This window comes from Dama dama, chromosome 10 (genome assembly GCF_033118175.1).
Source record: "Dama dama isolate Ldn47 chromosome 10, ASM3311817v1, whole genome shotgun sequence".
NCBI classification, from domain to species: Eukaryota; Metazoa; Chordata; class Mammalia; order Artiodactyla; family Cervidae; genus Dama; species Dama dama.
In genome coordinates this window covers 34,926,797-34,949,646 of record NC_083690.1, presented here as the reverse complement: position 1 = coordinate 34,949,646, position 22,850 = coordinate 34,926,797, and the positions used below count along the sequence as shown (strand labels likewise).

The window sequence follows — 22,850 nt, the reverse complement described above, 5'->3', positions numbered from 1 at the left end:
GTATAAGTTTCGAGGCTAGTTTATGTCAGAAACCAGAAACTGAAAAAACTCATTTGTTTAAAAATAATAGAAACCTATTATATGTTAATGACATGTAACAATTTCATGAAAAGTAATTGCTTTCCAAAACAAAAAATAGAAGAGTAGCCTTATTTGATTGTTTTGCAGATCTCTTAGAAGTCGTTGAACTCTCATAGTTGGTCCTGCATTCAGTCTCTTGTGATAGATTTCACATGTGAAGTACTGGCAGAAGGAGGGGACGACCTTTCATCCCAGTGATGAGTAGTTGGGAAAGAATGGCCCCGAAGAGCTGAGGTTAAGAAAGCTCTTCTAATGCAGGAGTTGAATGATACCATGGTTAGGGACCAATGGTAGAGGCCCTCTTTCTCAGTGCATTCTAGAACTTAGGAAAGTGGTTGTGGGAAGGAATTCAGTAAAGGTGATGGGCAGGAGGGTAATTGTAAAGGAGTGAAGCCTCCAGAGCAGGGCTTTCCATTCCTGCTTTAAATAGAGCTTTGCAGGTGGAGTCGAGGGGGGACATCAGTTGGGACTTGGTGGCAAGGAGCATTTTAGTGTAGCAAATAAGTTGCCTGGTGGAGGGAGTGTAGTTTCCCTCTGCTCTATTTATATGTAATGACCTCATGCTTTGGCCTCTGTGCCGGTCAGCGGAACATATGTGTGTTGACTCAACACTCGTTGATCTGAGTGGCCAAGAACGGCAGCTCCCAACTGGGCACAGTTCTCAAAGCAAACTTGGAGAATCAGCCTTCTGAAAACTACCCGGGGTAACACTGTTCGTGATTTCTAACAGCTGACGAATCCTAGTGGTCTCCAGCCTAATCAGCAATAAAATGTGGTATACCAACTTAGTAATTAGCTGCTGGCTTGAACTTTCCAGTTCTCGTATGGGTGGCTGTGGTTGGATCTGAATGGCCACAAACCCTACCTCTGATTAGCCAGATACCTGTGGTCAGTGAAGAATTGTGAGAGTGGCTGGGTCACACCGACTGAGTCCTTAGTACCAGCCCATTGGATTTTTGGCATTTCATCTGCATACTTGACCCACACCTGGCTTTATATTTTTAAATATAAAGGGGGAGGAAAAAAAAGTGCAAAGAGACAGTATGTTGCCCGTGAAACTTAAGAAAAAAATATTTGATTGATCAGTAGTTTGGCAACATCAGGTAACACTTAAGTCTCTCCTGGCTGTTTCCCAGCCACCCATTTCCCTTCCCACAGGTAATGAACTCTCCCCTAATCTGGCTCAGTTGGAATCAGTTAGAGATGGAAGGATTTTTGCTGCTTTTGAGCTTTAAGTGACCTGTGGGTCATACGAGGTTCTGCCTCGTGATTTTCTTTTTTTGGCTGTACTGTGTAACTTTGGGGATCTTAGTTCTCTGACCAGAGGTTGAGCCTGGGACTCTGACAGTTAAGAGTGCAGAGTCCTAGCCACTGGCCCACTGGAGAATTCCCTGCCTTGGGGTTTTTAAATGTGAAAGTTTTGGAACTGGTAGTCCCAGTAATTGCCTCTTGCATTAGATTTAACCCTGTTCAGAGGACAGCTAGGTGGTATCAGGGGACTTTGCCCTCAGCCTTTTATTTTGAAATATTTCAAACACAAAAATTGAACAGAACGGTGCAGTGATAACTAAATATCTACTGCTTTGTGACATTTGCTTTATATTTGTCTTGTGGAACCTTGAAAGTAATGACATTTCACTCCCTATGTTCTTATTTCTCCTAAAAAGCACATTCTCTTAGGATGATCCCATTGTCATCACACCTAAGAAAATCACAGTAATTTCCTGATATCAGCCCGTATTCTGATCTCCCCAAAGCGTACCCAGAATGCCTCTGATAGCACTTTCTAACCACCCTCCTCTGATCTAATGAAACGGATCAACTGGAATTCATTATGAGGTTTCTGTAAAGCCTCTACTCCTTCCACTACTTTTGTAACACTGACTTTTCCAGAGACTGGGTCACTTGGTGGTCTCACAGAAAGGGCCAGATTCTGGTTTTGTCTGTTTGTTTCCTCCTGTGTCATTTTATTTGTTCCCATCTCTGTTGGGGCACTTTTTTTTTTTTTGGTCTTGCAGAAAGATTTTTCTTTGTCCCTCCATCTAGCCTTTTCATTGGTTCAGATGGAATAATTGAATTTGAATTGAATGGTGGCTGGCCCAGGACTCTTCCTTCAGAATCAGGTGATCTGAAGCAGCAGTCAGCACCAGCAGCTGTGTGACCAGAGTCCAGTTACCCAGGGGAACTGTCTTGTTTTCTGACTAGTCCTTTAGGTTAAGGCGTTTTGCCTCCTCACACCCATCTCCTTCCCTTGGATAAAAAAAAAAAACTAGGTAGGTGTCCACTCAGCCTTTGTGTCGACTCAGCAACCATTTACTCAGTTTGGTGAGTCCTGGTGCTCTGCAGCTCTTCTGCCCCTATTCCTGGCCGAGGGAGCAGAATAGAGCAGCCCACCACATTCCCAGAGTTGTCAGGAACCCGCAGTCATGTCTGAGAGGCTGCCTTCACACTGGATCTACCTTGGGAGAATGAATCTAGACTTGTTTTAACGCAGTCTCCCACGATGGACAAATTACCCTACTGCTTACTGGCTCTTAGCCTCCTGAAGCCAGAATTGAGATGGGGAGTTTGGATGGTCCCTTCAGTTATTTAAAGCCTGACTGACAGCTCATTTGGGGTTCCCTTATGAAAGCATGTTGCCTTCCTAAAGCCCTTGCCTCTGAAAATATGGAGGTGTTACGGTTTATAGGTGGTCTTCCCTGCTCAGCTTTTTTTTTTCCCCCCTGCTCAGCTTTTAAAAAAAACATTCCTTTGGGGGAAGGGAATGTCGTGGTCCTTCAGTGATGGTACTAGGTTGGAGAGGGTAGTGGGCAGACCAAGTGAAAAATATTCTCTTGACCCATTACATTCATTCAATACACAAAATAGATCTGGTAAATAGTGGCTGGGTAACACCTATACAGGGGGGAACAGCTTGTCGCTGACTGCAAGCACTGTGGGTGAATTCCTTTCCATTGTAATTTCCCTAAATGCTGTCCAGATCCTCAAAATCAGACACACACTTCATTACAGGGCTGGGCAAAGGCAAAAGGAGCAACCCCCCGCCCCGCCCCGCCCCCATATTCTAAAGGTTAAGGATCTAAAATGTATTTAGCCCAGTGGTGACAGCGCCTTAACAACCGAGGTAAGAAAACAAAACGGCCTTGGCCCATCCCTCAGGGCTTCTGCACTTAAGAATGCACTAGCGACTGGCCTGGCCGCCCCTGCCCCATTACTTGGTTTGCAGGGCCCTGGAATTAGGAGGGCTCAGCATCCATCGGGGGCCCGACCCCGCCCCACCTAGGGGCAGGCTTCTGTGGCTCCATCCTCTGCTGCCCCCCGCCGGGCGCTGCCCGTCTCTGCAGCCAAACCCGGGTGCGGCCAGGTTCGGCTTCCTGCAAGCCTTCGCGCGCCCCGGGCTGGGCCCAGACCCCGAGACGGCAGCAGGGCCCTGGAGCTCGGCCCGCCCCGCCCCAGCTCCAACCCATCTGGAAGCACCATCCTCGGGCTTCTCTCGGGTCACCTATCCGCAAACACCTGGGCCCCGGGGGGGCAGGATTTCGCTCCCTGCGTGTACCCGGGGCCTCAGTTATGCCTGGGCACACAGGCGCGCGTCGACACCGGCGATTCCCCGAGGGTGAGCCGCAAGACCCCGCGCGCCGGTCAGCCGTGTTTCCGGGGGCGCTGCCCCTGGAGGCCAAGGGAACTTGACAACCCGGGATCGAGAAGGGGCCAGGCCAGGCCAGGCCAGACTACCCCGGATGTGAGCAAGGGCGGAGACGGGGCAGCCTTCCAATCGCGGGCAGCAGGGAGAGCCAATCACAGCCAGCCTGCCCTGCTCGCCCAATGGTCGGCCTGTTGCTAGGGCTCTGCGCCGGGATCAGCCTAGCGGCGGCCCGAACCCATCAGCTCCGCCCGGGCTCTCGCCCCAACGCCGGGCCTTCCTAAGTCACACCCACCCCGCCTCCGTTCTCCACGCTCCCCTCCCGGTCTCCGCCCTCCTCGCGGGCCTTTGTCACCCGGAGTAACCTGGCCAGGCCTCTGTAGGGCATTACAACGCCTTATAGGGAGTTAGCGACCTCTGCGGGCCTTGTCCGTTCCCGCGATCGGTCGGCCGAAGGAGCTGGTTGGGAAGGGCGGGGTTCGGGCTCCCGCGGGGCCCGCGACCCAATGCCTGACCCTCAGAGTTCCCTTCTGGAAAAGCGACGCAGCCTGTTAAGTGGGTTCGCCATGCTTTCTAACCTACGTGGATCTTGTTCTGGAACCAGCCCCTGGAGGTCTCCGTTATTTTCATATTGCAGAGAAAGCCGGGGGTCTCTCTGTACCACTTGCTTGCCTGACCCTCCCAGCAGTTGGCGGGACTCAAGGGGTTGGCCACCGAGTTCCATCACCTCACACGCAGGCCCCACGATCCAGAGGACGCGGAGGCCAGACTCTGCTTCCTCGGTCATCAAGGCCTTCCACGGCCAGGCCCCAGCCCAGGTCTCTAGCCTTCCCTGACGCTTGCAAAACCCTCTCCCACTCAACGCCCTTCTTTCCTCCACACTTCCGGGGTGGCCGCTCTGAGCGGTGGCCAGCCAGAGCTCTTCCCCCAACAAGCGGATGTCAGAAATGTTAAGAAGCTCAGACAACCCCAATCACCGCCCTTCTCATCTCCCAACCTAGAGTTGTGTAATCTGAGGCTGGGAGGGAAGATGGGTTGCCTGAGGCAGAGTCAAATCTGGAGTGAGGAATTGAAGACCAACTTCGGTGTGGCTACTGGCTGTTCAGAAAGGTGAGATTTCTGTTCCCAGCAACATCTGTCATTTTCCAGATGAAGGGATCTCAGTGATAGAAAGCTTAAGAGTTTAGGATTTGAACTTTCCCATCCTGTTCTAGTTGTGAGGCATAACTTCTCAAGTTCCTTAGTCCTTCAGAAGTCAGTTTCCATATCTGTAAAATGGAAGCCCAGTCATAACTCCTAGACCACCAGAGAATTCCCTCACAGTCTGTTCTTTTCTTTCTTGGAACTTTATGTTCCTGATTATAAATTGAATCTCCATTATCAATTGCTCCATTGGGTCTCTCCATCCATCCTCACATCATTTAAACTCGTTAAGTGTGTTTAGTCTTGAACGGAAGTCTTCTCTAAAGGTTACTTTCTAAAGCTCAAGTCCCATTTCCTTCCATTTTGTAACAGAATTGAAAGAACAGTTACTATTTCCTCATATTTCCTTCAGCTTTTTAAAATTTTTTTCTTTCTTTTGGCTGAGATGCAAGCAAGCAGAATCTTAGTTCCCAGACCAGGGATAGAACCTATGCCCCCTGCAGTGGAAGCACAGAGTCTTAAACCCCTGCACGACCAGGGAATTCCTCCCTCAACCTTTGACTTACAAAGATCACTGGTGATTTCACCCTGTAATAAGGGTGATCTCCCTATTCATGTCTTAATAAGGTCAAAGTTATCTTCCCATAATTCCCATGAGTGTTTCTTACTTGAAAATAAGTAACTAAAGGCTTCCAATGTATTGACTTCCCTGGTGGCTCAGCTGGTAAAGAATCCGCCTGCAATGTGGGAGACCTGGGTTCAATCCCTTGGTTGGGAAGATCCCCTGGAGAAGGGAATGGCTATCCACTCCAGTATTCTGTATAGGACAGTATCCACTCCAGGACTGTATAGTCCATGGGGTCACAAAGAGTGGGACACGACTGAGCGACTTTCACTTCCCATGTATTAATTCACATAATCAACTTCATTTTGCAGAGGAAGAAGTGGATTTAGTAACTTGCCCGTTGTCCTACAGCTCGGAAGTGCCGTGGTGGGGATTTGAACCCAGTGTGACCAGTGGCCACAAGCGCAGCTGTAATCCTCTGCTGCCTCTCAGTGGCACAGGGTTGCTATGAGGGTTTAATAAGCTGAGGTGTGACTGGCAGCTAGCAGGTGCCCGGCACACTGCCAAGGGCCGGTGTAATTCGTAACACGACACCCATGTGGCAAAGGAGCAGAAGGTGGAGTAGGCTCCCAGGCCCTGCAAAGGCTGACCGAGGAAGTGAGCTAGGTGCTCCAGGAGGGAGGCTTGAGCTGTTTCAGCGACTGAGGTCCAGAGCAGGGAACAGGACCAGAGGTATGGGGGGAGCAGGGCTAGGGGGTGTCCGTGTTTTCCAAGACTTGGGTTTTCTGCCCCCATTTCTGCTCTGGGCCTGGGCAGAGATTCCCGAAGGCTCTGGGGTGGGTGGTGTCAGGTATCTGGGGATCTCTGGGAGAGCACCAGGGGGCAGTCACTTACCATCCTATCTGGGGTTGGGGTGGGGAGAGGAGGGAGGCTGGAGAGGCCGAACTCAGGGCGTCCTGCAGGGGGCGTCCTGCAGGGGGCGTCTCAGGGCCTGCCCTGGCCCTGCTCCACCCTCTTCACAGGTGGGGCTGAGACTTCCCTTCTGGAGTCAGTAAGGCCTGACACCCCAGAGGCCTGCTGTCTGCTTGGTGGGAGCCAGCTACTCTTCCAGGACCGTTCTGCCCCCCTCCCCTTGCCCCGCAACCCGGAGCCTTGGGGCTCCACCTGAGGGACTGGCCTTTGAGACCACTTACAGGGTTCAAGCCTTTCAGGGTGGTCACGCCTAGAGAAGGGTTTTGTTTTTGTTCTTTTTTTTTTTTTTTAGATCTTTAACAGGGCCACCAAGGGGATTGTGCAAGGACAGCTCAGCCTCCAGGGCCCAGAGAGGTGGGCAGGAGGCTCCAAAAGTGGGGGAGCTTGGTGATGGAGGTAGGGGTTCAGAGAAGTAGGAAAACTCCCAGAAAGCAGGGAGTTTCAGTGTGGGAGAAGGGGCCTGGTGCAGGGAGTGGGGTGTAGTGAGGGAGTGGAGGATCAGAGAGGGACATGGACCTGGCAAGAAGGATGGGAGCTCAGGGGGGGGCTAGGGGAGGGGGCTCAGGGACCACTCTGGTCATCCGTTCACCCGATGAAGTTCTCAATCCCCCTCTCCCGCTGTCTTCCCGGCCTCCACACAGCCTCAACACAGCCATCCCTAAAGGACTTTCCAAAGGACTTTCATGAACCCATCTGATGAGGGGGAATGAAAGGGGTTGTCTAGACCTGCTCCGAGGTCAGGGCCAAGACTGAAGGCCTTCCTTGTACTAGGTCCTCGTTAATCCTGTTAGAAAGCTGTCCTTATACCCTTGGGCCCCCCTGGGAATTTGGCCTTCCTACCATTGTTAGGGAATCCTCAGTAGCTGCCAACCTTGGCCATTCTCCCTTGATTCCCAGCTCGCACAGAGCTGGCAACACCGACAATCCAAACAGGAGGGGCCTCAGGAGCCACCCAGACCCCTCAGAATAGAAACTGAGCCCATCTCAGGGCTGGAGCCCCCCAGGCCCTGCCTCCAAAAGGGACAGCGCTGACTCAGACTCAGACCTGGCCTCAGCTCAATGCATTTTCCTGAATTCAAAGCCGCCCCTGCAACCTCTGCCAGTTCTTTAAACCTAGCAGACTCTGCCCTATTCCTGGCAGGCTCTGCCCGGTTCAGCCCTGAGGTGGGGGTGAGGGTAGATTTCCTTCCACTGAGGTGGCCCCTGGACCACCAGGGCTGCATCTTGACCCAACCATTGCCACTTAGGCTGCATAGGGAGGTGTTCCAGGCTGGTCGGCTCTGCAAGGCTGGAAGGAAGGGTGGGAGGGGGATATGAAACTGCAGGGACCTCTCCTTGGGCAGGTCAGTTTTCCCCAGAGTCCCCAGACATGACCTTTTCTCTCTGGGTTGGGAGTTGGGGGCCTGTCTGGGCACTTGACTTTCCCTTGCCCTCAGTCTGCCCTTCAGAAGAGATGGAGGTGGCTGGCAACTGGCCAGTGAGGCTCTTCCGCCCTCCATGCTCCTACCCAAGGCCATCCAGAGATTCTGTTATTGATCTGGAGTTGTTCCTTCTTAGCCAAACCTGGGACTCCTGGGATTTTTCATGCTTCCAGCTCTCCCAGCAGAGCTGTCTCATAAGTTGTTCGGTCACTCATTTGGTTTCGACTATTTGTGACCCCATGGACTATAGCATGCCAGGCTTCCCTGTCCTTCACCATCTCCTGGAGCTTGCTCAAACTCATGTCCATTGAGTTGGTGATGCCATCCAACCATCTCATCCTCTGTGGTCCCCTTCTCCTCCTGCCTTCAGTCCTTCCCAGCTTCAGAGTTTTTTTTTTTCCAATGAGTCGACTCTTCCAGTGAGTCAGACTTTTTCATGCTTCCAGCTCTCCCAGCAGAGGTGTCTCATGAGAGGCCTATGAGGAGGCAGAGTTCAATGCATAAGATGAAGTCAGAGTCACCTGGACAGGTGGAGGAGGGAGGGAAGAGTCAAAACTGCCCAGAGACTAAGAGGATCTTGCCATGGATGGCGTCATTCCCGCCTCTGGGCTCTTGCTCTTCAGGGCTGGAACCCAGGGACGTGGTAGATGGACAGATGGCACACACTTTGGGGTGTGGAGTGCACATTCCTGGAGGCCTGCTTCTCTAGGAGAGCAGGCGTGAAGGCAGGGCTTAGCCCCCATGTCGTCAGGGTCTGAGCTGCAGGGCCCAGTGCCAGAGTCTGACTGAGGCCCGCCCAGGCTCGCCCAGCTGCCCACAACCATGCCGATCCTCCGTCCCTGCTTTGATCCTAAGAGGTAACTCAGTCGCTGCTGAGCAAGTCCGGACCCAGGGCCAAGCCCTGGCTGCAGGGCCGTCCCAACCCCCAGGTTCCCCTGTGAGCATGTAGGGTTGGGTGCAGTGTAGGGGGGCAGCGGGGCCAGGGTAAGGCCAGCAGATTGTGATTTCGGCACGCGCAGCAGTAAACAGCAGTTTGAAGCAAGGACTTAATCTCCCAGACCCGGACTCCTAACCCCCGGACCACAGGAGCCAGCAGTTAGGGCTAGAGCCTCTAGTCCCTGCCTGACTAGTCAGGAATGAATTCAGGCAAGGAGGCAGAAGGTAAAGAGTAAAGTAAAAAGTTTATTGAAAAGAACAGGGCATGCGGAAAGGTGCTCAGGCAAGTTCAGAGAGAGAGTTGAGCCTTTGGAAAGTTTAAATCGTTTATAAGGGGGCAGTTTTCCAGATCTCTGTCTTCCCTCAGGTCAGTCATCTTGCTTTGTCCTCCCCCCTACCCCCCCACGGTTAATTTGTCTTAGGACCCTCCCCTGGGGTGCGCACGCACCCGTCAGCCAAGATGGATCTCGAAGTGAAGGCTTCTGGGAGGAGCAAGACTCATTATGGCCTGGAATTATCCTCAGACTTCTGACTCCAAGGAGCCTTTCTGCGCATGTGTAGTGCCTCCCTTATCCTAAAAGGGGAGAAGAGGAGAACCCTTAATTCTTCACTCAGACAGGGTTTTGCCTCTCTTTGTCCTTGCCATGATTATTGCCTTGAGATGTTAACAAGCGACAAAGACTGGCTATTTACCTATTGTTACTTCCATTTCTGAGAGCAATCAGGAGGCTGATTGTAAATTCCTCAGTTGGAGCCCACTTATCTCCTGTCCCAGAAAATGCAAACAGAAGGGTGGCTGATTGTAAATGTCCAACCCGGAGCCCGTCTATCTCCCACCTCCATAGGACCTCTCCAGCCTGATCTCCGCCCCACCCTGGGCTCTCTGTCAACTTCCTGGCCAAGCCCGGGCAGGGACTCCAGACCTACCCCACCCTCCTCTCCAGGCTTTGCCTGGTTGCCCCTCTCCCATCACAAAGGTGGTCTGGCCATGCCCTTTGGACTCAGCCCCGCGGTTCTGTGCAGCCTTTCTCTGGGCAGTTTTTACTCCCCACCCCGCCCTCTCTGGGAGCAGTCTGTGCCTGGCAAACCCCCGGGGCTGATTCAGTAGCAGGGAAGATGAGAGCAGTTGGAAACAATTCTCTCCTACAGCAGCCAAGGTCTGGGGGCTGCCTGACTTTGCAGACACAGGGAGGTCAGCAAGCCCCAGACAGGGTGTCATGGCAGTCAGGAGCTCAGGACTTCAGAGGTCCCCTCCTTCTCCCACCCCCCAGCACCTCCACATCTGGTCTGTCACCCCACCCTGCAGAGGCCTGATGCTGCCACCCCCTGGCCTGTGGCCCCCTTCCCCCCTCTCCTGGCAGGACCCGTGCCCACTGCATCTTAGCCTCACACTGCCCCCTGCCTCTTGGCAGGCCCCTCCCAACCATTCTCCTCTGAAATCTGGAACCCCATTTCTAAAGCAAGGATGCTTAAATCCTTTGATCAGCCTGCACTTGAGTGGCCTTGAATGCCCTCCAAGACGGTCCCCCGACTCCCCATCTCCCTCCCTTGCCCTGTCTGCTGGCAGCCCCTCCTGCAGTCTGACCTCACCAGCCTTCCAACCCTCACCCTTGCAATTCCCGCCTTACCTGTCACACAAGATACACTTCCGGAAATCCCTCTTTCCCACTCCACTGAGACCCCCCGCCCACCGCCCCCGAGCTGTCCAGGCTCCTGTCTATGCTGTGCGTCACGAGTCTGTGTCCTCCACTTGCCCCCGTGGGCTCAAGCAGGGACTTGGACTGACCGGCTGGGTGCTGGGCCCAGAGAAGGCGCCAACAGGGAGGGCAGATTTCACAACTGGGAGGAGAGAGGAAAGAAGAGACCCAGGGATCACTGACCTGGAGCTGAGAGTGGCTTGTGCACCCCATGGGTCCCTAGGGGAGCTGGGGAGGGGTGAGCGGCAGCCTCAGGGGTTTGAGGTCTGAGAGGGAGCCTTTGTCGTTGGCCTGGAGCAGGGGCATTGCCCCCCAGACGCTCTTCGGCTGAGCAGAGGGGCCCGGATCCTAGCGTTCACTGAACCAAGGCCGGTGTCTGAGTCTGAAGCCCTGAAGGACATGGGAGGCCTTTAGAGAGAGACCCACTGGAAGTCAGAGAAAGGCCTGGAGAGGCGGGAGGAGTCTCACCAGGTCTGTCAACACCCCAGAGCCAGTCTCTCCCAGTGGGGAACCCAGACCTGAGCCAGCCTGCTCAGAGGCACTGCCGGGCCTGCATCTTCTTCTTTTTGAAACGTATTAATCTGTTTGTTTGGCTACGCCAGGTCTTGGTCGTGGTACGTGGGATCTTTAGTTGCAGCATGTGGGATCTAGTTCCCCTAACAGGGATTGAACCCAGGCCCCCTGCATTGGGAGCACAGGGCCCTTAGCCACTGGACTGTTGCAGAAACCAGTACTTGAGAAACCAAGCACCACACTCGGAGAGCTGGAGAACTCAGGTTTATTACGCCGGTGGGCCCAGAGGAGTTAACACTCCAAGCTCTGAGCCCCGAACAAAGGGGTTACAGAGTTTTTATAGACAGACTACAGTGGACAACACTAGCTACTAATAGGCTGGTTTAAACTAAGGGAGGGGGATGCCTGACCTTTACACAGACAGGCATGATGAAGCAGGTTTGCAGGGGCTGAGCAATTGCAGAGAGCAGGACAAGAGTGAGGGAGATAAGCTCCGGCTCCTAGTATTGTAAGTCCCCACTTTCTGAGACTACGTGACCTACGTGATCCAGACTTTGCAAGGAGCCCAGCTGAGTTACAGAGGCAGAAGGAGCAGGAGGTTAGGTAAAATTTTAACTTTTCCTCTTCATTCCCCCCTCTTGATGCTTCTATCACTCATGTAGAAAGCATCATCTCATGTTTTGGTAGGACACTCAAAGCTCCGCATCATTTAGGGGGCTATATTGAGCTATTACCATTTGCAGCTTTATGGATTCAATCCAAGAGGTTATGAACTGGGTAACTGCATTGAGAATAAAGGGCCAAACAAGAGCACTGCAAAGGGCATGATGAAAACACCCATTAAAGAGAGAAGCCACGATGCCCCGCTCCAGGTATTGCTCTAATTACCCCAGGAATTAGCTAGTTTTTCTCTCCTGTTTATGATTTGTTCCCTTAGCTGTTGGGCCACGTCCCTGGCTATTTCTGATTGGTTTACATAAAAGCAGCATTCTTCATTCAAGAACAGGCAGAGTCCTCCCTTTTCAGCTGTCAGGAGGTCTGCTGCTGCTGCTGCTAAGTCGCTTCAGTCGTGTCCAACTCTGTGCGATCACATAGACGGCAGCCCACCAGGCTCCGCCGTCCCTGGGATTCTCCAGGCAAGAACTCTGGAGTGGGTTGCCATTTCCTTCTCCAGTGCATGTAAGTGAAAAGTGAAAGTGAAGTCGCTCAGTCGTGTCCAACTCTTAGCGACCCCATGGACTGCAGCCTACCAGGTTCCTCCGTCCATGGGATTTTCCAGGCAAGAGTACTGGAGTGGGGTGCCATTGCCTTCTCCGTCAGTAGGTCTAGCCCTCTCCTATTCTGTAAAACCACCTCAGCCAGGGAGTCTAGTTGGTCCTATAACGAAAAGCACAGCAATAATACCAATTAGGGATCGAGGCCAGGGTTGACAGTGAAAATCCATCGATATTTTGATAGCCGGATCCTCAAGCTTCCGCTGTGCATTGACCAGCCAGCTGCCAGTGTGTGGCTGCAGCAAGGCTGAAGAATCCTCAAGCTTCTGCTGAGCATTGACTAGTCAGCTTCCTGAGTGGCTAGAGCAGGGCTCAGTGTCCTTCCTGGTTGAGGGCCATTGTCTTTGGAACTGGACCTTGGGGAGGTTTTTGGGGTCCTGAACTGCTTGCCAAGTGTCCTCATCACAGAAAGCACCTGCCTTCCTGACTCAGGTGCGGTGGAGCCAAGGGATGACACCTATAACTTTAACGGCAGTAGGGGTTGCCAGAACGACCATGTGAGGGCCTGTCCAAACTGGCCAAAGTGGTTTGTTTGTTTTTTCTCATCTTTAACCCATACCTCATTTCCTGGCTGATAGGGATGAACCTGATTGACCAAATGAATGGGTGTCTTTTCTAAGCTTTCTTGGGCGATAAGGCAGAAGACTTTTTCAGGGCCTGGAGGTGTCGGGACATCTCCAGGTCAGTTAGTTGTTGGTGGTCTCCCTTGAGCTTTTTGTCACTGGCGGTGGTCTTCCATATAAGATCTCAAAGGGTGAATAGCCTGAGGACCTCAGGGTGCATTTACAGAAGGAGATGAGAGTCTACAGAATGACAAGGCTGCTTGTTCTAGCACTGTCTGGGTGATGGCCAGGGGATATTCTTGTCATACTACTACTTGCAGAAACTTAACAAGAAAGTTTAAGATATACGGCCCAAAGATTAATAGAAGTAGGAAAGCTGCTGGGGGGGCTTAGTCAGGAGAACCAGATCCAGACACTGGCTTCTGACATTAGTGTTTCTCTAGGTATGAGAAGATGCAAGAATTTGAACTCATAAAAATCTTTACCTGAAAACATCTGACCATCTGAAGGCCTGTTTTTCCAGGGTTTTCCCAGAGCACAGTGTCTTATTTTTTGTCTCCACCCTGAACTCCTTTCAAGAGGGTGTTGAAGGTCAGCATCTTATAGTGGTCACGATTTAATCTTTGTAGAGGCAGCTGGCAAGGGCCAGCTTCCAGTCAGCAGGGCCCCTTCAGAGCCACATATTTGACCATGTTTTGGGGGCATTTCATAGTCATTGTGTCCCACGGTGCTGGGAAGGCTCATTCCCAAAGATTCCATTGACAGGCCACTCAAGGTGTTGTCAGTAGACCAGGTCTTGTAAGTAGCAAAAGTCTCTGGACCATACTTGTCTTACTAGCCTCTTGGTCCAGGAAAATATTTCCTCTTGTTGCTTCTTCCCGTATCTAGAGTTGCATTATTACAATTATTGATCTCATATGGATCTGCATATCAGCATTTTATCACAGGCTCAGTCACACATTTGGTAACATAAGAAATAATCTTCTGAAACAAGCTACATAGAAAATAATATAGCTAGCAGTTATTAGTAAGGTCACGGGCAAGAATTTAAGTCAAGAACTTTCACTGGGTATAGCCCGGTATACCCCAGGTCATCTGACTCAGTTAAATGATTATAGCCAAGTGTTAATCTCCTGGTTGTACATCATGGAGCATCTGACCTTTATCCAAAGACTGGTTACTGACTTAAGCTTTAGAAACAATCTTAGAGTGTCCTCTTTAATAACTTGATCAAACCTTTTAGCAATATAACAAGGAACTATCTCAGAAGTGAGTCTTGGTAAGCATGGAACTTAATTAACAAAACTAGAATTTAAAATTCGGTGAAACATAGTTTTTTCTTTTTTTGGATAGCTCATTGTGAGGGCAGTAACACTATAGCCAGGGAAGGCTTAATCTCATCAAATAGAAATGAGGTCTGTCAGGGAGCTGGGAAAAGCCAAGGGGCTGTCTTGGATTTCCCATAGCTCTGGCTGTTTGGCTTTTAGCTGTTGTTTATCCATTTTTAATTTCCTGATTTAGGAGCAGACTATTGCCATGTTTTAAGGACATCAAGATAGCAAAAGTCTAACCATGAGGAGTTACTTTTTGGAGAAGTAGAATGAATTTTGTCTACATGTACCATAATTTTAAATAATGTTTATTTACTTTAGCAAAGTAACAAAAAGATTTTAAAAACAAATATAAATCACTTAAAGGCAAAGGAATGCATAATCTGTTATCAAAAGCTGCATTCTAAGAAAACTTTGTTCTCTAAACAGAGAGAAGACCAAATTCCAGTCTAGTACCAGCTTACTGTTAATAACAAAATTTGTTTATCTGCTTAATCTTAGAAAGTCTTCTCCATAAATCTTGAAGAACTAGCAGTATTTTTCTAAAGGCATGAGAGTGAAACTATAGAAGGCATGTTTAGAATCTGATTCTATTGCAGTTGATAAAGAAACCTTGTCATAACACTTTAATATGATAACTAGAATTGTAACTGACTATATTTTATCAGGGCATATCAGATCTATATGAATTTCACATAATTTTAGGATATCTATATTAGTAACATCAATCATACAGTATAACCTGAAAAGATTTTTCACCCCTTTAACAGTACTTCCCATGTAATTTAACATGTCCAATGAGCCCAGGTAGCTTAATAGCTCTTTGGGATGTCTCAGGGGCTCTCTGAAGCATCCCAAAGTTAGCTAGAAGTCAAGTTATTTAGGAAGTTTTGTCAATAAATGTCAAAAAGGTTTATAACACTCAGTCAGGTAGGATCATATAAATTACTGTGAAATAATAGTTATTTACTTAGCCGAAGTTAACAAAACATTTCAAAGGTAAATATAGAACAGATCAGTTAAGAGGTAAAGAAACTTAAATCTATTATTAAAAGTAATTCAACATCTGAAGAAAGTATGTCCTCTTAACAGAGAGAAAGGCCAAATTCAAGTTTTGCACCAGCTTACTTTAAACTCATTTAGGTAAACTTAATTAAATTTATTTTAAACTTAGTCAGTCCTAACTATGCACAAAACTTTTTTAGGGTCCACTTTCCACAAACCTTTTAATCACTTTCTGTAACAGCCATCTGTAAGTCAGACCTACTTTCCTTTTCCTTTATAAAATGTAATTTTATTTCTTTTTTTTTTGTAATTTTATTTCTTATACCTTCTTTATTAAAAGCATACATCCTATATCCTTATTAGATTAGCAAACAAACATTAATACTAGATATTTAATATTGAATATTTCCCAGTTCACGTGAATCTGAAATTTATTTAGGATAATTTTTCTTGTATTTAGAATTGTTTGATTTGTAAACACTTACTTTTCTTTAGGCCAATTAAATTAGAACTCATTTACAACTTCAACAATATTATCAGAAAAAAACAAAAGACATACACTGAGACATACATAAATCCATACAGACAGACAGACAGAGATCTTATAATTTTCTGTTTGAGATTTAAAATATCTCTTTGACTCCTTTTTTTTTCTTTGCTTGAAGTTCTGATTTGCCCAAGGCTGAGGTCTCAGGCAAAGTGGGCTGTGTATTTCAAGGACATGGAAAGGGTTAACTTCAAGCTTTTTCCTAGGCAGGCCTTTTAACAAGTTAGCTATTTTTAATTGCATATGCAAAAAAATTGGTTTTGCAGTTTCCAAAAAGAAAAATTTCTCTTGCTCTGTTCAGTCAGCAATCATGCACTCACAATCATTCAGAGGCTATCACAATGCCTTCCTTCTCCTGAGTCAGGTCGGGGCTCGGCTGTCCTGAGGGTCGGTCAGAACACAGAACACCGGAATCCAGAATACCGTCAAGTGAAGTGGCGTGCCTCCTTATTGGTTTCGGGATTCCTTCGCTCCAGCCAGGCCGAGCCACCAGTCCGGCAGCTCAAGGGGCTGATGTGCTTGGAATCTTGCTGGGGCCTCCAGAAATGTTGCAGAAAACAGTACTCGAGAAACCAAGCACCATACTTTCGGAGAGTTGGAGAACTCAGGTTTATTACGCCAGCGGGCCCAGAGGAGTTAACACTCCAAGCTCTGAGCCCCGAACAAAGGGGTTACAGAGTTTTTATAGACAGACCATAGTGGGCAATACTAGCTGCTAATAGGCTGGTTTAAACTAAGGGAGGGGGATGCCTGACCTTTACACAGACAGGCATGATGAAGCAGGTTTGCAGGGGCTGAGCAATTGCAGAGAGCAAGACAAGGGTGAGGGAGATAAGCTGCAGCTCCTAGTAAAGTCCCCACTTTCTGAGACTACGTGACCTACGTGATCCAGACTTTGCAAGGAGCCCAGCTGAGTTACAGAGGCAGAAGGAGCAGGAGGTGATGTAAAATTTTAACTTTTCCTCTTCAGGACCACCAGTGAGAGTGCGAGGGTGAGTGTGAAGTCACTTCAGTCGTGTCTGACACTTTGCGACCCCACGGACTGTAACCTGCCAGGCTCCTCTGTCCATGGGATTCTCCAGGCAAGAATACTGGAGTGGGTTGCCATTTCCGTCTCCAGGGGATCTTCCCAATCCAGGGATAGATCCGCGTCTCCTGCATTGGCAGGTGGGTTTCTTACCACTAGCGCCACCGGGGAAGTCCCAGATCCCACATCTTCTGAGCTGAGCTCAGGGCATACTTAGGGCCAGCCCAGCCTCAGACTGCGGTCCTCCCTCTGCCCTGCTCCCGACAGTACGGCCCAGGCAGCCTACTGAGCTTCCATCCCTGCTTCCTCATCACTTATTTTGGGTTTCCAACGGAGACTGCAGTCCCAGTTCTTCACCTCCTACGGACCTCATACCCCAGCTGTGTCCTAGAGGACGGTCTGAGCCCCTAGACCTATATTCCAGTTGGAGCACTGACGGCACCCAGGCACGGAGCCCCGCCTGCCCCCGGCCATGGCCCTGGACTCTGGGTCTTCCTGAGACCCGGCAGCTCTCTCCGTTTTGCAGCCTGGTTTGCTTCCTTGAGTGGCCCTGGCCCCCAGGCTCACCTCCATCCCCGTCCATCTCCTCCTGAGGCCCCACGGAGCCTCCCTGGGCAGCACGTCAAGCTGTAGAGGCCCGCTCCCCACCCCTGCCCCCGCCCCGGCCTGTGTCTTGAGCTCGTCTGCTCTCCAGTGCCTATGGTCACTCAGATGGCCTCTAGGACTACTGGGTGCACCTGGGCAGGTCTCTTCACTTCTTCTTTTTTTAAAATAATTGTATTTATTTATGATTTGGCTGCACTGGGTCTTAGTTGTGGCACGTGGGATCTAGTTCCCTGACCAGGGGTTGAACCCTGGCCCCCTTCATTGGGAGCTTGGAGTTTTAGCCACTGGACCACCAGGGAAGTCCCAGGTCACTTCACTTCTTTGAGGCTTTGCTGCCCAGTTGCCAAGCAGGAGTAATGGCACCTCTTCTCAGGGCTGGCCTGAGGATTACCTTGTCAAAGGCTTGGCACCAGCTCTGCCACACATCAAGGGCACCGGTGGAGGAGCTGGCGGCCTTGCGAACGCTCTTTCCGACCAGACAGGAGGACCCAGACACACCCGTGGAAGTCAAGGCCATCCTGTTGCCAGCCGCAAGGGTGCTGGCCAGCAGAGCGAGGGTGAAACGTGGACAGGCTGACTCTGGGTCGTGGCCCGGCAAAGTGGAGGCATCCAGGAGACACCTGAGACGTGGGGGTGTGCATGCCAGGGAGGCGGAAGGAAGATTTAAGAGATCAGAGCTCAGGGAACCAGCGGTGGGAAGGTGGGTGGACTGGGCAGCGCCCTGGCCGACAGGTCCAGACCCACGCTGCCAGCTGGGCCGGCACCACCCTATTCCAGGCGTTTATTTCTCTGTGGGCCTCCCTCCAGGTTTGGTGGGGCCCTGGAGGGCCGGGACATGCCTTGGCTTTATGCCTGCTCCAGATCATGGTGTCGGAACATGGAGCCTGTACCAGGGAGTAGAGGCGGAGAAGCTGGGCAGTGTGGGGGGAGACGGTTGTGGGTGGGTGGTGGGTGCGCTGCCCTGTGGGTGCTGCTCCTCTCAGGGACCCTGGCAAAGCCCGGCTGAGCAATAAGAACAGGGTCTGTCTGGCCACAGCCCCAGGCTCTAGGACCTTGTTGGTGGAGAAGACTGTAGGGTTTCTCAAGACCTTGAGCAGTTCAGACTCAGCTCCAAAGCCTCCATCTTCCTCCTTCCTCCCCGAGGTCTTCCCAGATCCTCCTTCATCAGGGAGACGGTGGGTGTCGGGGCAGAGGGTAGGAGAGGGTGGTGGGAAGGGCACAGACAAAGGAGAGGGCCGAGGCAGGCGTGGCCGTTCCTAGCGGGGACAGGCAAGGCAGGCCCTCCTGCGGCCACTGCTTCTCCCATCAGGTCGTCGCCTCTCTCTTCCACCAAAGCCTAGGCCACACCTGCTCTCGTTCTCCGAGGGGCACTCTCGGACCTGAGGACCCAGGTCCCATGCTGCCTGCACGGGCTGGACTGGGGTAATCTCCCCTCAGAAAGCCCCCTGGGGTGGCCACACCTCTCCTCCCGTCTACCTGGTCCAGCCCCTCTCCACAGGGATAATGAAGTTATGATGAAGTCAGGAATCTGAGCTCCCAGGAAGCTCCCTCCCCCAGTCCTGTCTCCCCTCACCTGCCCCATTGCCCAGCTGGTTCCTGAGTGCCTAAGCCTGGGTCAAGTGCCTCTCATAGTTCCCCCTGCTGGCCCTGGGCGTTTTAACTGCAGTGAACAATCACTGCTTCTCTCTTGATGAACAAGGGGCACGGGAGGGCAGGGCTGTGCCTGGTGATGGAGGACACTGCACCCCCAGGACCCAGCCTGGGGCCTGGTGCCCAGCGGGCCCTCAGCAAATCTCAAGCCAGCACCAACCCCTCTTCCTTCAACAAACACACCAGGGTCTGAGGCAGGTGGTGGGCAGTGGCTTCAAACTTTATTTGAGAAAAACAGAAGGTACACGTATCAAAAGAACATAGAGGTTTGGCGGGTGAGGATGGTCAGTGATGACTACTTGAGGGGTGGGCCGCTGGGCTAAGGGCCTTTACTTGTTTGCGGGCTGTTCGGACTTCCCAGCTTCGGGGCCGCCAAGCTGGGCACGCGCCTGGAAGGTGACGGGAATGGTGATCTCGGCCGACTGAGTGGCTGACTTGGGCAACGGGGCCTCCACGGTGAGCGTGCCCTCAGGGGACAGGGAGGAGGAGACCAGGGTGGGGTCCACACCGGGGGGCAGCCTGGACGGGCGGAGAGGGTGGACAAGTTACACACCAGGGCGTCCCCGCGCGCCCCTCTCCCACCCCCATCCCCGCCCCCCAGATCCGGAGCCAGGACTCACGTGTATTTGCGAGTGAAGCAACGGGAAATGAAGCCGTGTTCGTCCTGCCTTTCCTCGTGCTTGCCTGGGAGGAGGGGGAGGGGAAGCAGGTCAGGGGAGGCAGGGAGGGGCGGCCTCGCCGGCTGGCCCGCGGCCAAACGCGCCCCACCTGGTGGCCAGGAGTCCGGGCTGGCAAGGCTGACGGAGGGATCTGGGTGCCCGAGACTGTCCCGGAAACTCAGAAGCTTTTGGAAAGTTCGGGTTCAGGGGCTTGGCGAGTAGGGGGTGAGGGTGGAAGCGCGGCTCGGGGCAGGCGCACACGCTCCCTCCGCGGACCCGGGCTGGGAGCAGGGACAGTGACGTGGGGGGGATGGGGGGCAGGGCCGGGAGGGCGACGCCTTCTTCAAACCGACTGCGGGCCCGGGTGGGTGGGGCGCGGGGCGGGGGGGGGTGTCTGGTCCCTTGGGGGCGGGGCTGGGGTTGAAGGGGGGGGTCTCCGCTGGAAGGGGGCGTTGCTTTCCTCAGTGGAGACTTTTTAGGGCTAAAAGATCCCTTAGGAACTCCCAGCAACCCCCAACTCCAGGGAAGCGGACAGACCAGGGGTAGGGCGAGGAGCCCGGGCCCAGCTCCGGGGGCTCCCCCCACCCTCCACTCCCCACCGCCCGTCCTCCGCTAAGTTTTCACTTTCCAGCGGCCCCCTCTCCCCGCCCACATTTCAACCCAGGGCTCTTTCCCGAGACCCGCGAGAGGCTGGGGGCCGGCGTCCTCAGTCCGCGGGGTGGGGTGGGGGGTGCTCACCAGTGATCTCCACCACGCCGTCCTTGGTTTTGACCGTCAGCTCCTCGGGGGCGAAGTGGTTGACGTCCAGGGACACGCGCCAGCGGTCGGCGGTCTGCTGGATCTCGGAGACCCCGCTGCTGAGCTGCCGGCTGAGCGCGCGGTTGTAGGCGGGACCCTCGATCGCGGCGGCGGGCAGCGCGCGCACGTAGCCCGGCCATCCGCTGTGGCTCAGCCACTGCGACCACTCCTCGGGCAGCCGGGGCAGCCCGAAGGCCTGGTCGAAGAGGCGGCTGTGGGCCGGATACCAGTCGCGGAAAGGGTCCCAGCTGGGGCCGCGCAGGAGCGAGAAGGGCACTCGGCGCTCGGCCATGCTGGCTGGTCTGGGTGCGTCCGGAGGAGGCTCGGAGAAGCGGGAGAAGTGGCGGGCGCAGGACCCCACAGCGCTTTTATGGGCCTCCAGCCGGGTATTTTTAGCAGGCGGTGTTTCAGGTCTCTATTAATGGCAATGACTGGCCAGGGGCAGCCCCTCCCCCTGCATTACCCCCCCCCCCCCCCGCATACCGGGGCGCGGGGCGGGGCGAGGAAGGCCCTGCCCACATCTGGAACCTTCTCTTGTTCGAGAAAACAAATGACTAGAGTCCTGTTGTCGCGCACTGCCCCTCCTCGGAGGCCTGGGTGCTAAAGCGCTGGGCCGCGATCTGTGGACAGTCGGGGAGGACAAAGCCGAGGGAGAGAGAGAGAGAGAGGTCGGGCAGTTAGTCCCAGGCCGCACAACTAGGAACTGGCAGAGCGAGCCAGGATTTGGACAGCAGCGTCTCTGTGAAATAATGCCTTCAGAAGCAGCGTGGTTAGGGCCATCTCGGGAGGCAGACCGCCTGAGTTCACATACAGGTTCTGCCACTCACTGGATGAACTTGTGCAAGTTGAGTCTTTTGCCTCTGTTTCCCCATCGGGAAAATGGGGATGATGATGGTGGTGATGATAATGCTTTCATTGCTGCGTTAATTTGAAGATTCAGCCACTTAATGCAAATAAACATTTTAGCCCAGGGTACATGATAATGAATATATTGTTATTATTAGCCCCCTGAAGTTGAAAGAGGGGGCAGGAAGGAGAGCATGTGTGTCTCCCTGTTGCAGAGGCAATGGTGTGTGTAGGTTTGGCCGTTTGCCCCTGACCCCCAGTGGAGTAGACTCAGATCACAAACCCTGAGGGCCAGTGCTGAGAAGGGGTCAGGAGGAAGGTTATGATCAAGTCTTCCCATTACATCTAGTTTTCTGAAGGAGCCCTCGACAGGGGAACTTGAAATGCAGCAACCTTGAATCTAGTCTGGGCTTTGCCGTTTGTTGTGATTTGGGCCAATGCTCCTTTCCCTGTTTGCAGATTATTATCTCAGAGCCTGTTCTGTTGAATATTCCCACAGACAGGGAGAGGGGGCAGTTCCTTCAAACTTGCTTGGAGCCTGAGGCCCGCCTCTTCTCCTGTCTGACCGCCTGTGAGATCCACGCCCCCACTACCCACTCTGGGAAAGGATGCTGCCCCTAGCTTCCTGCCATAATCCTAACATTCTCTCTCTCTCCTGTCTTCTTTCTGACATATGTCTTGTATTCCTCCTTTTTCAGTGAGGAAGCAGGTTTGGAGAGATGAAGTAACTGGCCCACAGTCTCGCGTAAGACACTAGCGGAGTAAGGCTCTTGTCTCTCTAGTGCTCAGGGCTCTTCCCCTGGTTGGGCTCCCACCTTAGGCTCCTCTTGTTTTCTCTCTTCCTGAGACCCACTCTGCTTGCTGCCTGCCCGCTGCCCACCCCCCCCCCCCCGCCCCCGCCCTCCGACCAAGGGTCTCAGCTTCAGGAAGCCCCAGGCCTTAGCTCCCTGGCACTCCCAGCCCCACCCAACCCCAGCTCTTAAAGTCAGGGTGAGGTCAGGAGCCAGGGAAGGCCCTCATCCACTCCTGCCTGCCCACCTCAGCCCAGACTGGAGCCCAGGTGCCCCTCCCTTGCCGGAGCTGTCACGTATAATCATAGGTGCTTTCAAGTTCGGCCCAGCCACGCTCTGGGTGGGGGCTGCCTGCCTGGCCGCCAGCACCTTGCAGACAGAGGCTCCTTTGAGAGCTTCCTTCGATTTGCCTGAAACCAGGGTGGGGAGGTTCCATCCCTGTTGCCCCAGCCAGGGGAAGTTGTGCAACCCAGAGCGCCTCCCCCAGCGCTCGGCCCATGGTGGTGGAGGTGGCAGAAGACAGAACTGAGAATTCACATCTTACTTTTGTTTTTCAACACCATAGGACTTGTAGGATCATAGCTCCCCAACCAGAGGATTGAACCTGGGCCCTTGGCAGTGAAAGCACGGAGTCCTAACCAATGGACCGTCAGGGAATTCCCCACGTCCATCTTCGGTGGGTCATTTCTTGAGGGACTCTGATCAGAGCTGCCAGTCACAGGGGAGGGGACCTGGGTGGCTCTCGGTGGTGGTAAGAGGGGGTGAGCGGGGGAGAAACTGGG

At 52.6% G+C, this 22,850-nt stretch overlaps 1 protein-coding gene across 1 annotated transcript; it reads right to left on the bottom strand.

The window, feature by feature from the left end:
* Positions 1 to 19,173: 19,173 nt before the first annotated feature.
* Positions 19,174 to 20,869, bottom strand: HSPB1 (heat shock protein family B (small) member 1). The gene is made up of 3 exons (XM_061153468.1): positions 20,372 to 20,869; positions 19,595 to 19,658; positions 19,174 to 19,493 (listed from the first exon to the last, which is right to left on the bottom strand). The coding sequence occupies exons 1-3, from the start codon at positions 20,721 to 20,723 to the stop codon at positions 19,304 to 19,306; spliced, it is 606 nt and encodes a 201-aa protein (XP_061009451.1). The 5' UTR covers positions 20,724 to 20,869; the 3' UTR covers positions 19,174 to 19,303.
* Positions 20,870 to 22,850: the final 1,981 nt, after the last annotated feature.